Source organism: Vulpes vulpes, chromosome 13 (genome assembly GCF_048418805.1).
Source record: "Vulpes vulpes isolate BD-2025 chromosome 13, VulVul3, whole genome shotgun sequence".
Classification (NCBI taxonomy): Eukaryota; Metazoa; Chordata; class Mammalia; order Carnivora; family Canidae; genus Vulpes; species Vulpes vulpes.
In genome coordinates, this window is record NC_132792.1 from 117,273,269 (window position 1) to 117,289,692 (window position 16,424).

Here is a 16,424-nt window from a genome sequence, read left to right on the forward strand (position 1 = left end):
GTTAGAGACTATACTCTGAAGAAACTGTTTGCCATTCTCCATGTTGTGTGCTTATTTGTTCCTCATGTAAAAATCTGCCTTTGCATTATGCCTATCTCTTTAAAAATCACATCCCATATTATCATTTAAAAAAAAAATCACTCAGCTAAAAAGTTCAGTCTTTTTGAACAAGTATTCAAACAAACAGTTGTGTGTGAATGTTCATAGCAGCATTATTCATTACAGCCAAAAGGTGAAAACAACCCAAATGTCCAACAACAGATGAATGGATAAACTAAATATGTTATATTCATACCATGGAGTATTTTTTAGTTATTTAAAGGAATGAAACAGGGGCGCCTGGGTGGTTCAGTGGGTGAAGCATCTGCCTTCAACTCAGGTCATGATCCTGGGGTCCTGGGGTCAAGCCCCTAGGTTGGGCTTCCTGCTCAGCGGGAATCTGCTACTCCCTCCGCCTCTGCTGCTCCCCCTGCTTGGGCTCATGAGCATGCATGCTCTCTCTTTCAAATAAACAAGTAAAATCTTAAAAAATAAATAAATAAAAGGAATGAAATACTGATACATCCTGTGCTGGGGACGAACCTCAAAAACATGCTAGCTGAAAAAAACCCAACACAAAAGGTCACATGTTGTATGATTCCATGTAAATGAGATACACAGAAGGTTAAATCCAGAGAGAGATGATCAGTGGTTGCCAGAGGTTTTAGTGGTGATGAAGATGTTCTGGAACCAGACAGAGGTGACGGTTTTACAATTCTGTGATGCACTAAATGCCACTAAATTGTCCACTTTAAAATGGTTAATTTTATGTTGTGTGACTTTCACTTCAACTAAAATAACTTATTTGTGGGTTAGAAAAATCACCTAGAAGGCAACAGTTTTCTCCATGTTCCTAAGGGTAGGGTTGGAACCTGGCCTGCCTTCCCCACTCTCCTCACCTGTTGGTGTGGAGTCTGAGCTGGGAATTCATAGGCATCAGAATTTGCTCAGGCTGACACTCTGGAAAGAACAGTTGGAGTTTCTCAAACACCTAAAGTGAGAAAATAATGTCTTCCTCATTTCTGAAAGAGACTAACGATGACCTCTGCTCCCATATCGACAACTACAATCAATGTCCTCCTCACTCCAGCTTAACCAGAGGGCCCATAGCACTCTTTTCCAAATGAGCCAGACACTTAAAACACACCTTGGTATTCCAGAATACAGATCTATTATTAGTCCTGCTTCTGACAAAGTTTGCACCGACCCACATCCTCTATATCACTTAGATATTAGACATAAAATAATTTTAAAATTTCTAATTTTAGCTCTGGTAACCTGAAAAGAGATCTGAGAACAAAAAAAACCTGTAATAATAAATTAGCAAGGGACACTACTCAGGTTCTCCCTAGTAAAATGCTCTTTCCTCTACCCTCCTCACTGAATTGGAGAAACAAAACCAAAATAAAGGAGAAAAATAAAAAAAAAAATCAGTCCTAAATTCAAAGGTAGAGAAACTTACTTGCCCCTCACAAATGATCATTTTTGTTTTGAACACTAAAAACAACAGGACCAGTTAGCTTTCAGCCTGAGAACACCTGTAGAAACCAACACCTGTAGAAGTTAAGGTTAGAGCTCCTAAGTGGATGGTATCATAGTATCTATGTCAGGCAGAGCAGCTCAGAAATGAATCCCTTTTTAGTTATTATGGCTTCATATCCTGTGTTCATTGTGTGGGGAGTTAAGGGGAGTGCATGTTCTCACAGCATCTAATGCCAATATCCACATAGATGCAACTAGCAAGAATGACAAAGATCTAGAAAGTATGAGCATGTTCTAGGGCTCCCTCTTAGCAATTTCCTCTACTTCTATCCAGACAAATCTCCTCATAGATGATAAGAGGATATCACTTTCTTCTTCTTGATATGTAAAAAGATTTAGGTTTGGGATCTTACCAGGATCTGAACTTCATCAGACAGTTCTAACAAATTCCCCTCAAGCTGCCCAGAGGAACTGTTCATGCAGCGGACAGTGACTTTGATACTGGTCCGACCAGCTGCTTTTGTGTGGACAACCATGGCAAAGTTGTTTTCTACTGGGAGCTGTAGGAAAACCTGGAAAATAGTCAGGAATGGATTAAGAAATATTCATTAATAATCATTGTGCCCTTCCCTCTGTGTTGTAACAATAAAGAAAATGTATGCTAGGTAGATCTGTATAAGAGAACTAGAGTACCAGGGGTTATTTTCATAGTTATTTCTTTTCATATTCCCAGCAACACAGTCATCTCTGAAGTAAAATCTGTGTATAGCACTCAACTAATTCTGGCAAGCCTCTGTGAGAGTCTCATATAATCTTGAAGAATGAAAATGAAGGAAGAGGTTTCTAAAATGGATTCAGATAGTAGAACTTGAATTGGCAAAGTGAGGCAATGAACATCTGGAGTTCAGAGTGGTAGCAAGGAAGGAGGAACAAGAAAGGAAAGCTATTTCAGGACTATGCTCACACTAGCTGGCCATCTCCCTCCTGCTTCCCCACTATTCTGGCCCAGACTGGATAAGGCCATCGGGAAGGCAGGGCCAACATTTAGACAGATGTTGGAGTAGACACTCGTCTACCTTCGGGGCACTCGTTTCATGTCCTTTTTCTCCTGCCTGTTTGGTGTTCACAGCCCTCAAGATGTTTCTTCCAGCTCTCTTGACTCATGTTCCAAAATCACCTTTCCCTCCTCCCACACAGAAATATTCCCATTCCCTTTATGCAGATCTTAATCGGCTGTCTGGAAGGAAGTCTTATGCTAAAGAACAAGTGGTTTATAATATGTTTGACCCACGTGACTTTCTGAATGATGACAGCACCTTGCAGGAGACCTCCATATGGGGCTGGGGGACCCTTCCCTTGCTACTACACTGATCGGCTCACCCTGCAGCATCTGAGGCAGGAGGAGAAACTGTGTATGGCTCTCAGTCACTACTCCTAGAGACAAGAGAGGGGCTTTAGATAAAGGTGGAGGAAAGGAGAAGTAGAACAGATGCTAAAAGCCTACAGCATCCCTTCTCTTCATATAATCCCTGGTTGCTAGTCAAGAAAAAGAGCTGAATCCCTGTGCAGAACTCTGCCAAACTAAGTACAGTTCCATCTCTCCTCAATGCTGAGAATACACAGGCTCAGGGAAGCCATGACAGAAGACCCAAACACCAGGGTTTTCCTAGACTAAAGATCTAGGATATTTTTAGGATTACAAATAGATTTTTTGACTTTTTTTCAGACTTCTCTTTTTAGCTGGCTCCAGAAATACCTATCTTTTTTTCTTTCTTTTTCAGGTTTCTGAGTAACTATGTGCATTAAGACATGAAAGCTATTTTCACTTACCACAGAGTACAGGTACAGCTCAGAGATACTGCAGGTTCAGTTTCAGACTACCACAATAAAGCAAATATTGCAATAAAGTGGATCAAATGAATTTTCTGGTTTTTCAGTGCATGTAAAAGTTATGTTTACACTATACTGTTATGCAATAAATAGCATTATATCTAAAACAATGTATGTATCTTAATTAAAAATACCTATTGCTAAAAAATGCTAACCATCATCTGAGCTTTCAGTGAATCATACTCACTGATCACAGGTCACTGTAACAAATAATAATGGAAAAATTTGAAATATTGTGAGAATTAACAAAATGTGACACAGAGACACAGAGTGAGCAAATGCTGTCAGAAAAATGGCACCAGGGATCCCTGGGTGGCTCCGCAGTTTAGTGCCTGCCTTTGGCCCAGGGCCTGATCCTGGAGTCCCAGGATCAGGCCCCAACTCAGGCTCCTTGCATGGAGCCTACTTCTTCCTCTGCCTATGTCTCTGCCTCTCTCTGTGTGTCTCTCATGAATAAATAAATATAATATTTTTAAAAATGGCACCAACAGACTCGTGGTTGCCACAAAGCTTCCATTTGTAAAAACATGCAATATCTGTGAAGCCCTATGGAGCAAAGCCCAGCACAGTGCAGTGTGCCTGGATACAGACCTTATATTCATAATGTGTTACTACTCATGAACATAGTCAAATACTCACAAATACAATAATAAAGGAAACATTGTTTTCAAGAGCCCGTTCCAGCAAAGTATATTAAAAATTACATAGCATTAGCTGAGTACTCAAATTGAATTTTTCATATGATTTGTGGGTTTCCAGAGTTCACAGAACAAGAGGAAAAGGAGGTAAGTAGTAACACTGTGTAGTTTAGAAAGTCAGTCTCAAATTTAAGATGAAATAAGGTGAATTTACTATCATTGTCCTGAGATTATATAATAGACACATTCATACCTCTGAATGCCTGGGCACTAGATCCAATACATCCCTTTTGCTCATGGACCAATGGAATGTGAGCCCAGGGTTGGCATTGCTGAAGGAGAAAGGGGTCTGGGTACTCGTCAATCCCATGACATAAACTGGCATCTGAAAAGAAGAAATAGCACTGTACTCTATGTCCTGCCCAGCTAGCACTAACAGAGCACACTGAGAACAGAGCCAACTTACTGACCTCAGTGGCTGTAATGAGTCGAGTAGCAGCTGCGAGGATCCTAACAGCCCGTAGCTGGACCACCTCAATGTATACTTCATCCTGCTCAGCAGGTGGGAAGGAGCAAGCATAGGCTAAGAGGGGGTGTCTGTGCAGTGGGCAGAGGATGCTTACGGTAACTACTTTGTTGTTTATGGCATTCAATAAAAAAAATATGCCATAGATGTGTTTGTTTTTGTCCCCTACACAATTCCTTAAGAATAGGAACACTATGTCTTATAACAATGCCAAGTATTCTGTGGGGTTTTCACTAAAGATTACATATTTCCCATGCTTGGTTAAGAGAATAACAGGTAAGGGACTCAAAATATTTTTCTCGGCTGCTGACAGCCCCCTAATCACCACCCCACATGCCCCAATATGGTTCCCAGATGGAAAAGTGGAAGTAGAACAGAGGAAAGAATCAATACCTGGGAAAACACAATGACTTTGCCAGTATCTTCATTTACTGTCTGGATGGTGCCATGGACCACAGCTGTGCCGACTACCTTCCCTGTAACCTGCCCCCTCCTGTTCACTACAGCCACAGTCTGGTTACTGATAGAGAAGTGAATGATAGATTGGGGCTGGGGGCCACCTTCAGACATTACCTGGAATTTAAACATGCCAGTAAATGCCTGGAACTTGGGAAGAAATCACATCTCTTTTCCCAATATTTTGTCCAAGCAATTTGACCTCTTATTTTCCCCCACTTGCCAACAAACATATCCCACACATCAGCTCAAATGCAGAAGAAACTCAAGTGCCACACCATACATGATCTATGGGGTTCGCAAGGCAGGTTATACCCTGTTCATTAGGGAGCAGGGAAGTCCTCATTTTCTTCTTTATCAGATCCTGCTGTACTTGGCTGGGAGGAGACAAAAGGAGGCCAATAGGAAGAAGGGAGTGCATGTGTGCTGGGGTGAGGCAGAGCAGGGTGAGGAAAGAGGGTAAATCCCATTTCCTGACTTTGAGATCACCTGCATCATGTTGGCTGGAATCAGTGTCATTTTCTCTGGAACAAGTCTGAATGGAGGAAATACCTTAAGGAGAAGACCAAAAAGACAACAGGGATGGATGACAATTTTGTAACAAATGATTACACAGCTTATTCTATGGAAAAAATCCTATACACGGATATGTATTTTACTTTTTTAAATAAATATAAATTTTATTTAAAATAGCAAAAAACAAATTAAAAAAAATAGCAAAAAACTAAATGAGAATGCTTAAAAATTATATATTCACTCACTGGAATAAAGGTGGTCATTAAAGTTATGTTTACAATTATCTTTTTTTTTAAAGATTTTATTTACTTATTTATTCATGAGAGACAGAGAGAGAGAGAGAGAGAGAGAAAGAGAGGCAGAGACACAGGCAGAGGGAGAAGCAGGCTCCATGCAGGGAGCCCGACGTGGGACTCAATCCCAGGTCTCCAGGATCAGGCACTGCGCCGAAAGCGGCACTAAACCGCTGAGCCACCCGGGCAACTCTATCTTTCTTTTTTACCTTTTTTCTTTTTTGTTTTTAAAGATTTTATTTATTCATAGAGACAGAGAGAGAGAGGCAGAGACACAGGCAGAGGGAGAAGCAGGCACCATACAGAGAGCCCGATGTGGGACTTGATCCAGGGTCTCCAGGATCACGCCCTGGGCCGCAGGCGGCGCTAAACTGCTGCGCCACCAGGGCTGCCCTCTTTTTTACCTTTTTTCAAAGACATATATAAAAGTAGAGGGAACAGTATAAAGAACTCTCAGGGACCTATTACCCATTACCCAGCTTCAACAACTGCCAACACATGGCCAACAATGAGCTTTTAATGACATAAAAAACACTTGATATAAGATTAGGATGAAAAAAGCAGTATGGTTCATCTATCTTAAAATAAGCATGGGGAAGAAGTGAAGGAATATTAATAATTGTTGCACTAAGTAGTACAATTATAGGTGATTTTCATTCTGTATGTTTATTATTTTTTGCTCTCCAAATTTTCTACAAGTGTATTATTTTTATACACTAAAACAAAAACTTAAAGCAAATTACATATTGTTTCAAGAGTTAGACAACTATCATTTTATTCAGTCAAATAATTTTTAACTTGTGCAAACTAAATGGAAAAAGATGAATAAAGCTAAAAAGATGACGTATTAATTTTGGATGAGATAATTTCCTTACCTCAACCTGGTGAGATGCTGATGTGAATTTCCTCCCCATCTTGTCCCTGGCAATGGCCACAAGTGTGGTTTGCCCAATAGAGACAGCTCGAAGGATATAATTTTCAGAGTATTCATCCTGTTCCTCCACTAGCCTGCAAAGACATATGGTTTTTTAAAGGCAAAGGAAGGGCAAGTTATTTTTTTTAACATTTTATTTATTTATGAGAGAGAGAGAGAGAGAATATGAGTGGAGAGGAGGGACAGAGGGAGAAGGAGAAGCAGACTCCCCAGTGAGCAGGGAGCCCCATGCATGCAGGGCTCAATCCTAGGACCCCGAGATCATGATCTGAGCTGAAGGCAAATACTTCACTGACTGAGCCACCCAGATGCCCCAAAATACATGTTTTTAGGTAAGAAAGATTTGATTTTGGGGCATCTGGGTGGTTCAGTCAGTTAGGTGTCCAACTCTTGGTTTTGGCTTGGGTCCTGGTCTCAGAGTCATGGGACTGAGCCCCTTGTCTGGCTCTCCCTCCCCCTCTGCCCTCTGGCCAAAATAATTAAATAATACCGTTTTTAAAAATTTGATTTTAAGAGTGGCCAGTTATGCCTCTTTCTAAGATATGTAGCATTTTCTGTTCATTTTAACTCTAGTTAGAGGGAACTTCCAGAAAATAAATTTCCAGAGTTAAGACAAAGTTCATGGCAATGGCAGAAAGCTCCTGAAGGCTACATATTTGTTCTAAGACCTTAAAGGAATAAGGACAACATAAACATAAGACTGGCAAAATTGCAAATACTAAATCACCTCAGAATTTCTGTACTCCCCTTTTGCAGAAGGTAATACCAGCACCTCTGCTTCTAGATAGATTTTTCTTTCTTTCTTTCTTTTTTTTTTTTTAAGATTTTTCAAGGTTTATCCTCTAAACACCCCAGGGATATCATCCAAGGAGAAGTTTCATAAAATGGAAATATTCACGAGACACACAAGTTTGTCCCAAAAGAACACATCTGAGGACATGGAAGAGAGCTGAATGTGGGAAGAGTATGGGCTGAAAGGCACTGTGAGAGAAAAGAAGAAAATCTAAAGTAACGTGCAGAGAGCGCTGAGTCTCTGATGTTCAGCCTGGGGAAAAGGAAGTGTGGAGGTGGCACTCACGTCAGGGTAACGATGGCAGAAGCCAACTGCAGTTTAAGCTCCATGTTTCTGAAGTATTTATTTCGGAATGGGCGTTTGGAAGAGCCAAGAACCCTCACAGTTACTAACACAGTTTTACCTATTTCAACCTAGTAGTTAAAAAACAAAGGTAATTTTAGTAGACATGTCTCATTCACCAGGAACAGTCTAATTCTTTTTTTTTTTTTTTTTTGAACAGTCTAATTCTTTGAGGGCAATAAACTGTTTTGTTTGTGCTGAATGCTCCTGGTCAGCCTTTGATCAAAGAAACCTAACCTACAAGGTATCTGCTTTTTCACACCCAATTTTCCTTACAATGTTGGAGCATTGTTCTTAAAGGACAAGTATGTCTATTAACATCCCCAAGGGTCCTGCTGGGTGCACAGGATCCAAATAGGCTACAGGAAGTGGGGCTACAGAGCAAGACCGAGGCCTGCTTCTCTGATGCAAAGCTGCCAACCACCCTCTCACCTTATCAATCAGATCAAGTTCCAGCTCTTGTATGTCTGACACCCTGAGGTAGGCCACTGCTGGACCCAAGAAAGCCAAGCACAGATCATAGACCTCCAAGGTGAGAAATCCAGAGTGTACTGGAACTAACTAGAAGGAAGAAGAGAGCTGCCGGGTAAAGAAGCACACACGCTCCAAACATAATCAAAGCAGAAAATATAATAATGTATTTCCTTTGTGATGGGAACGGAGAGGTCACATTACCTGTTTCAGGCACAGCATAATATGCACCCTTAAGAAATATTAACTGATAAAGAGCAAGATTTAAGTTGACTGAATCGAAGTAGAATCCAACATAGATATCCAGCTTCTGAATCATGAATAGGGAAAGGAGTTCATGAAGAAAATCCAGTCCAGTTATGCCGAAATCACCAGTGGGGGAGGAAGTATAAGGGGACCTGGTTTTGTGCCATGTGTGGCAGGTCCTAACCCGCATGGCAGGTACTTTCACACCCTGTACACAGTGCTGTAATCTCCTCACTTAAACATTATGACCAATGTAAGTTAAATTCCTTTGAGCTCTTAGAAGAAAAGAAAATATACACATATGTTGTTTTTTTTAATTTTTATTTATTTATGATAGTCACAGAGAGAGAGAGAGAGGCAGAGACACAGGCAGAGGGAGAAGCAGGCTCCATGCACCGGGAGCCCGATGTGGGATTCGATCCCGGGTCTCCAGGATCGCGCCCTGGGCCAAAGGCAGGCGCCAAACTGCTGCGCCACCCAGGGATCCCAATATACACATATGTTAATGTAAGGTATTACTTTTATTACTAAAAGTCCACTGAAAGCAAATCCCTTGGCATAACTGACTACAAAAATAGCAATATGTTGAGTTGTCATATCCTGGCTAAAAACACTATATACACAGGTTATAAAGTCAACAGTATATCTAATTACCCCCATAGTTCTATGCTTTGCAGTTTATAGAAATGAACCTTCTTTTCATGGAAACCTTAAAACTAGATGTCTTCTACACTCTCTCAGTTCAACCACAAACAAAAATTGCCCACCTAGTTGAAGAAAAAAAACCGCAAGCCTGTTTTTGGTTGGAGAATCTATGAAGGTTAAAAAAAAAGAGGCAAATGTCACTTTTATAACAACTCTGAGACATACAATGGAATTTTCCCAATCAGTCTCATAAGGATAAGATCTGACTTGAGATTATCAACCTCTAGGTTATCTTTAGACCTCACCTGGATAGAGCTTTCTGCTTCCATGTAAGTGATGGTGACAATGTCCTGCTCACTGCTGTTGACCAGAAAATAACCAGATCCTTCCACAAGGCTAAATATCTCCTATGGAAAGATCAGAAACAGGACATTCCATTCTCCTCAGTTTATAAATAATTCAGAGAAAATAACTCTTATCTTCTTAAGTAAGAGTATGGGATTAAAAGATTAAGGTCAATGGACCAAAGACAAACTATGACTATTCAAGTATTACTGCTAAGGATATTGCAGCTAATTACTGCATATACGTTATAAATGCTTATCAGTGATTTTCAACATATAAGTGAATTTTTTAATTGCCATACTATAAATAACCTCATACTCTTCCCCTCCAATCAGAGCCCATTAATTAGATGCCTCCAAGTTTCACCTTCACATCAGGGTGGTTATAGATGGTGGCGTTCTCAGGCAGTACAGTTACATCATCTACCAGCAGCAGCTCTATAGCCGCAGATCTGAGCAAGTTGAAAAGTTCCTAGAAATGCACAAGAACCACAAAAGTGAGTATAAACTTTTAACCGCTCAAGTGAGAAGATTCCAGTGCTCTTTCACATGCCAAAGATAACAGAACCAGAGAGACACACAATTCTCAGATAAACATTCTCAGAATCTCAATTCTCAGATTATAAATGACATTTCTTTGTTTTTAAGTTATAAATGAAGATCCTTACATTTCAGTCATTTCTATATCTTACCTCTGGACTTTTCTTCTCTGAGTAGCCCACAAAATTGACTCCAATGAGTACAGTCCCTTTTAACTGATGTACTTTAAGGACCTGATGACCTGGAGACATGGAGAAATGATAACATGTAGAATACAAAAGTGTCTCCAGAAAACCAATTTTGCCCCAATTTTTTCCAAATCATATTCTATTGAAGGAAGAAAAAAAAAAAACTTTGTGGGGAAAGACACACAAAACAGAAAATTGAGGCAGCCCTGGTGGCCCAGTGATTTAGTGCTGCCTTCGGCCCAGGGTGTGATCCTAGGGACCTGGGATCGAGTCCCATGTCGGGCTCCCTGCATGGAGCTTGCTTCTCCCTCTGCCTGTGTCTCTGCCTCTCTCTGTGTGTCTGTCATGAATAAATAAATAAAATCTTAAAAAAAAAAACCAGAAAACTGAATTTTGTGTTATTATATTCCTATGTGACTCTGGGCAACCACTTTATTTCTGGTTTCTTTATTAAATGAGGGATTGGGCCAGGAAAAACCTAAAATTCTTTCTAGCTCTAATGGTCTGTGGGTCCAAGCACAGACTGACAACAGTGTATGGGGAAACTCTGATTTAAAAATTGGAGTGAGAAATAAAGATCCAGTCCCGCAAGGCCTTTCACTATTCTAAACTGTCTTGTAAATGTGAACATCACATCTTGTCCACTTTAAACAGTTATTCCTCATTAAAGCAATTAAAACTCCTTCAACTAGTATTTGAAATGTTCCATAATTTGATCCTGTCTTCCCTATTATTTTTTCTTTCTTTTTAAAACTTTAACATAAATCTACCACTTAAGTCAATGTGAGAGTTTCTCATGATGCTCCATCCATCCATCAATCCATCCACCCATCCATCCATAAACAAGGATTTATTGAGAGGCTACTATATGCCAGGTACTATGCCAGGTAATTAGGATGCAGAGATGAATAAAAAAAAAAAGGATGCAGAGATGAAGAAAGAAAACACAATCCTTGCTTCAAGAAGCCTGCAGCTTTAGTATGGTGACTATGGGGTAAACCAACACTACAATACTGTGTATTGAGTGCTACTACAGCAGTAAGTACAGAACACAAAAAATGAATGCTTTTCTTAGATTGGTGATATAGAGGAACAGAAAACTCACAGATGGCAAGAGGAGAACTTAAGCCCAGTGACGATGCAAGAAAAGAAAACATAACAGATGAAAGGGAAGAGGTACAAGCCTTGTCATGACTAAGTACATGTACATACAAAGTAGTTGAGTGGGGGTGCCCAGCCAGCTCAGCAGAAATAGTGTGCGACTTTTGATCTTGGGGTTGTCAGTTCAAGCTCCATACTGGATGTAGAAATTACTTAAAACAGTACAATCTTTAAAATCTTTTAAAAATAAATAAAGTTGTTGAGTGTGAAAAAAATGTAGGGTATACAAGGGTAATAAGGGCAAGTAAAGCCAAAGAGGTAGGCAGGGGTTGGTATGTTAAGCTACAACATATAAATTTTATCCTGAAAAACACAGGAAGTCCCTAAGGGCAGTGTTGTGATAGTACAGTCAGTGGTTTAGAGTATAGGTTTTGGTGTCAGAGAGCTTGCAGCTTCATGTATTTTACTGTTGTAATCTCAGAGCTTAAAACTAGAGGGACGCCTGTGACGCTCAGCAGTTGAGTGTCTGCCTTTGGCTCAGGGCGTGATCCCAGGGTCTGGGATTGAGTCCCACATCCAGCTCCTGCAGATAGCCTGCTTCTCCCTCTGCCTAGGTCTCTGCCTCTCTGTCTCTGTCTCTCATAAATAAATAAATAAAATCTTAAAAAAAAACCATACCTAGAATACAGTAAGAATACATAAATGATGAGTGAGCAAACATACATAATGGGAATAATAATGTCAGTCTCTCATGGCTGTTACAAGGATGATATAAGAAATGCATATAGGGCAGCCCGGGTGGCTGGGCGGTTAAGCGTCGCCTTCAGGCCAGGGTGTGATCCTGGAGGTCCGGGATTAAGTCCCATGTCGGGCTCCTTGCATGGAGCCTGCTTCTCCCTCTGCCTGTGTCTCTGCCTCTCTCTGTGTGTCTCATGAATAAGTAAATAAAATCTTAAAAAAATGCATATAAAGTATTCAGTGCAGTGCTTGGCATATCATTGGAGTTCAGTACATGGTAGCCAAAACACACAGAGAGCAGGAGGGGCAGAGGGAGAGGGAAAAACTCTTGAGTCTCTACTGAGCTCAGAGCCCAATGCGGGGGCTCAAACTCATGACCCTAAGATCAAGACCTGAGCTGAAACCAAGTGGGATGCTTAACCAACAGCGCCATCCAGGCACCCCAAAACAAGAATTTTAAGGAAGAGGTTCAGATTTGTACTTTAGAAAGGTTATCTAGATAGTAGTGGTGTGGACAGATTAGAGGTCAGCCAGGAGGCTACTGTGGCAACATGGGACAGACATGATGAAGACACAGTGATGGATTTAGAGGAAGGGATGAAACCAGAAAATAGAAAGTAGCACTGGTGGTATCTGGTGGTTGAATGTTACAGCATGTAAGGAGCATCTCTTTCCTTGCTACCCCCCCTTTTTTTTTAGATTTTTAAGTAATCTCTACACGTAATGGGGGGCTTGAACCCACAACCCTGAGGTCAAGAGTCACACACCCCATTGACGGAGCCGGCCAGGCACCCCTCCTTGCTACTGGTTTTTACACTAAGTGTACCATATTGTTGATATTAAAGTATTATAGTATTACATATACATACTATTTATGCTGCCATGTTCTCTAGCTAAGGTCTTAGACTCATTCTGTGGGTGAGCTCCCTGTAGAGAAGGCTGAATCTTGTTTCTCTTTTAGTGTTTCTTACTCCTTGAATGGTTATACTTCCATCCAAATGCTCATGTGAGAAATTTAAAAGTTGTCCTCTGTGGGAGGGGGACAGCGGATGAGCATCTGCCTTCAGCTCGGGGCGTGATCCTGGAGTCCCAGGTTCTAGTCCCACATCAGGCTTCCTGCATGGAGCCTGCTTCTCCCTCTGCCTATGTCTCTGCCTCTCTCTGTCTTTCATGAATAAATAAATAAAACTCTTAAAAAAAAAAGTTGCCCTCTGTACCCCTTTCTTCTTCACTTCTTTGCTCGGTGGCAGACTTCCATGCTATTGGCCTGCAGCGAAGCATGCCTGCTGGTACCCATGCCCTTGAGCAGTGCTCATTCACCCTGAGTCTGGTTTTCGTGGGTGACCGGCTTTGGTGAATCGACAAATGTCATACAAGCAGAGGCTTGAGGGCTGATGACATGTGACAGTGTGCTGTTTCTTTTTTTTTTAAAATAGAGAGAGAGAGAGAGAGAGGCAGAGACAGAAGCAGGCTCCATGCACCGGAAGCCCGACGTGGGATTCGATCCCGGGTCTCCAGGATCGTGCCCTGGGCTAAAGGCAGGCGCCAAACCGCTGCGCCACCCAGGGATCCCTAGTGTGCTGTTTCTACTTACTCTTTTTTTTTTTTTTTTTTAAGATTTTATTTATTAATTCATGAGAGAGAAAGAGAAAGGCAGAGATAAAGTCAGAGGGAGAAGCAGGCTCCCTGCAGGGAGCCCAACGTGGGACTCGTGGGACTCGATCCAGGTCTCTAGGATCATGCCCCAGGCTGAAGGCAGCGCTAATCTGCTGGGCCATCAGGGCTGCCCAGCCTTCTCTGTTCTAAACTAAGTTAGGTTCTCCTGCTATGACTCTTAAACCCATATTTTTCCTTCAAAACACCTAACACAATTATAATATTTAAAGTCTATGAGTGGGGAACCAAGGGGCCCAGTCAGTTAAGCATCTCTCTTGGTTTTTAATCAGATCATGATCTTAGTGTCATGAGATTGAGCTTTACATTGGGCTCTGCACTTAGCAGTGAGCCTGCCTGAGATTCTCTCCCTCTCCTCCTCTAAAATAAATAAATAAATAAAATCTTTAAAATATATATATTATATATAAAGTCTATGAGGGCGAGGCCATGACTATCTCATGTACCATTCTATCTTCAGGTACCCAGAACAGGGCCTTATATGGAGCAATCACTCAACAAATATTTTCTAAATAAATGAATGAAATTTTTGTAATATTAGGCAAATAAGAGGCAATACATTAAAAATTTAATTTTATGTTCCTGTGAGAAATGTTGGATCCTAGACCCTGGCTTTGCAACCAAGAAATGTACATTTACATTTGTTAAAACATACAATGATCAAAGATAAAAGGAGAGATATGATAAAATCTGAAATAAACTGTTACCCAAGCAAGGGAAATACTTAGTGGAGAAACATTTAGCAGATATGTAAAAGGATTTGTAAATCACCATAATACCATGTAGCCGAGTTTGCCCACTGCCGTCATCCTTTGCTACCATCTCCACTGAATTATAATTTTCAAAATGAGCTAGTGTTTCATTTGAGGATTTCCATTCCAGTATTAGTGAACTGAAATTATCAAACTTTCTCCTGTGTTGATCAAATACTGCCAGTTCCAGGACTGTGTCCCTCAGGCTTGATACAGGAATCTGCATTTAAAAAGAAAAAAGAAAAAAAAAAAAAGAAACCAACAGTAGCTTAGGAGGCAGTGAGATACCCCTGAAGCTAGAGCTCATTTTTATCACAGTCTTTTTTCTTTGAAAAAAATTTTTTAAGATTTATTTTTTATTTGAGAGAGAAAGGAGGAGGGGAGGCACAGAGGCAGAATCTCAAGCAGACTACCTGCTGAGCATGGAGCCCAACGTGGGGCTTGATTTTATGACTTTGAGATCATGACCTGAGCTGAAACTAAGAATTGTGCACTCAACTAACTGAGCTGCCCAGGTGCCCCTCTTTGATAATTTTCAAACCTACTAATATGTTGAAAGAATAGTATGAGTACACACACCTCATCTGGATTCACCATTTGCCTTACAAAAGATTTGAATAAACATCTCTCCAAAGAAGATTTACAAATGGCCAATAAGCACACAAAAAGATACAACATCATTAATCACTAGAAAATATAAATCAAGGGGATCCCTGGGTGGCTCAGCGGTTTAGCACCTGCCTTTGGCCCAGGGCATGATCCTGGAGTCCTGGGACTGAGTCCTGCATCAGGCTCCCTGCATGGAGCCTGCTTCTCCCTCTGCCTGCATCTCTGCCTCTCTCTGTGTCTCTCATGAATAAATAAAATCTTTAAAAAAAAATGTAAATCAAAACCAGCATGAGATACTACTTCTCACTCACTAGGAAGGTGATATCAAAATGACAAACAATAACAAGTGTTGGAAAGGCTGTGGAGAAATTGGAATTCTCATCCCTCGCTTAGGAAATGTAAAATGGAACGAGGTGGGCGAGCGGTTTGGTGGCGGCGGCCTTGCGGGTTCGCTCCAGACGCAGAGATGCAGATCTTTGTGAAGACCCTGACGGGCAAAACTATCACCCTTGAGGTTGAGCCCAGTGACACCACTGAAAATGTCAAAGCCAAAATCCAAGACAAGGAGGGCATCCTGCCTGACCAGCAGCGTCTGATTTTTGCGGGCAAACAGCTAGAAGATGGCCGAACTCTGTCAGACTACAATATCCAGAAAGAGTTCACCTTGCACTTGGTGCTTCGCCTGCAAGGTGGCATCATCAAGCCCTCACTCCGCCAGCTGGCCCAGAAATACAACTGCGACAAGATGATCTGCCACAAGTGTTATGCTCGCCTGCACCCCCGTGCTGTCAACTGCCGCAAAAAGAAGTGTGGCCACACCAACAACCTGCGCCCCAAAAAGAAGGTCAAATAAGGCCCCTCCACCGGCTCTTCCTTTGCCCGCAGGGCGGCCTTCTGCCCAAGCCTCAATAGGTCCTGGGGGCTCAATAAAGTTTCCCTTTCATTGACTAGAAAAAAAAAAAAAAGGAAATGTAAAATGGTGTAGCTGCTCTGGAAAATAGCTGGTGGTTCTTCAAAAGGCTAAACACTGAGTTATCATATGCCAAGAAATTCCATCTCTAGATAGAACTCAAAAGAAATGAAAACATGTTCATACAAAAATGTGTGCATGAATGTTCACAGGCAGCATTATTCTTATGTTACAGCCAAAAAGTGGGAACCACCCCTATATCCATCAATTGATACATGGACAAACAAAATGTAGTAT

General features: G+C 41.2%; 2 protein-coding genes across 4 annotated transcripts in view; one reads left to right on the forward strand and one right to left on the reverse strand.

The window, feature by feature from the left end:
• NUP210L (nucleoporin 210 like) overlaps positions 1–16,424 on the reverse strand; it is an 82,018-nt gene that overhangs the window by 22,012 nt on the left and 43,582 nt on the right. For all 3 annotated transcript variants that reach the window (XR_011996255.1, XM_072732361.1, XM_025997124.2), the window contains 13 exons: positions 14,636–14,828; positions 10,308–10,396; positions 9,983–10,087; positions 9,577–9,678; positions 8,342–8,470; positions 7,853–7,980; positions 6,716–6,848; positions 5,521–5,583; positions 4,969–5,148; positions 4,520–4,600; positions 4,303–4,434; positions 1,935–2,093; positions 939–1,030 (listed from right to left, as the gene is read on the reverse strand). Coding sequence is in view for 2 of the 3 variants with exons in the window: in XM_072732361.1 (XP_072588462.1) it covers positions 939–1,030; positions 1,935–2,093; positions 4,303–4,434; positions 4,520–4,600; positions 4,969–5,148; positions 5,521–5,583; positions 6,716–6,848; positions 7,853–7,980; positions 8,342–8,470; positions 9,577–9,678; positions 9,983–10,087; positions 10,308–10,396; positions 14,636–14,828 (1,586 nt within the window). In the remaining variant the exon portion in view is untranslated. The remainder of the gene's footprint in view (positions 1–938; positions 1,031–1,934; positions 2,094–4,302; positions 4,435–4,519; positions 4,601–4,968; positions 5,149–5,520; positions 5,584–6,715; positions 6,849–7,852; positions 7,981–8,341; positions 8,471–9,576; positions 9,679–9,982; positions 10,088–10,307; positions 10,397–14,635; positions 14,829–16,424) is intronic.
• LOC112918876 (ubiquitin-ribosomal protein eL40 fusion protein-like) lies at positions 15,630–16,139 on the forward strand. The gene has a single exon (XM_072733664.1). It carries the CDS (start codon positions 15,684–15,686, stop codon positions 16,068–16,070), a length of 387 nt encoding a protein of 128 aa, XP_072589765.1. The 5' UTR covers positions 15,630–15,683; the 3' UTR covers positions 16,071–16,139.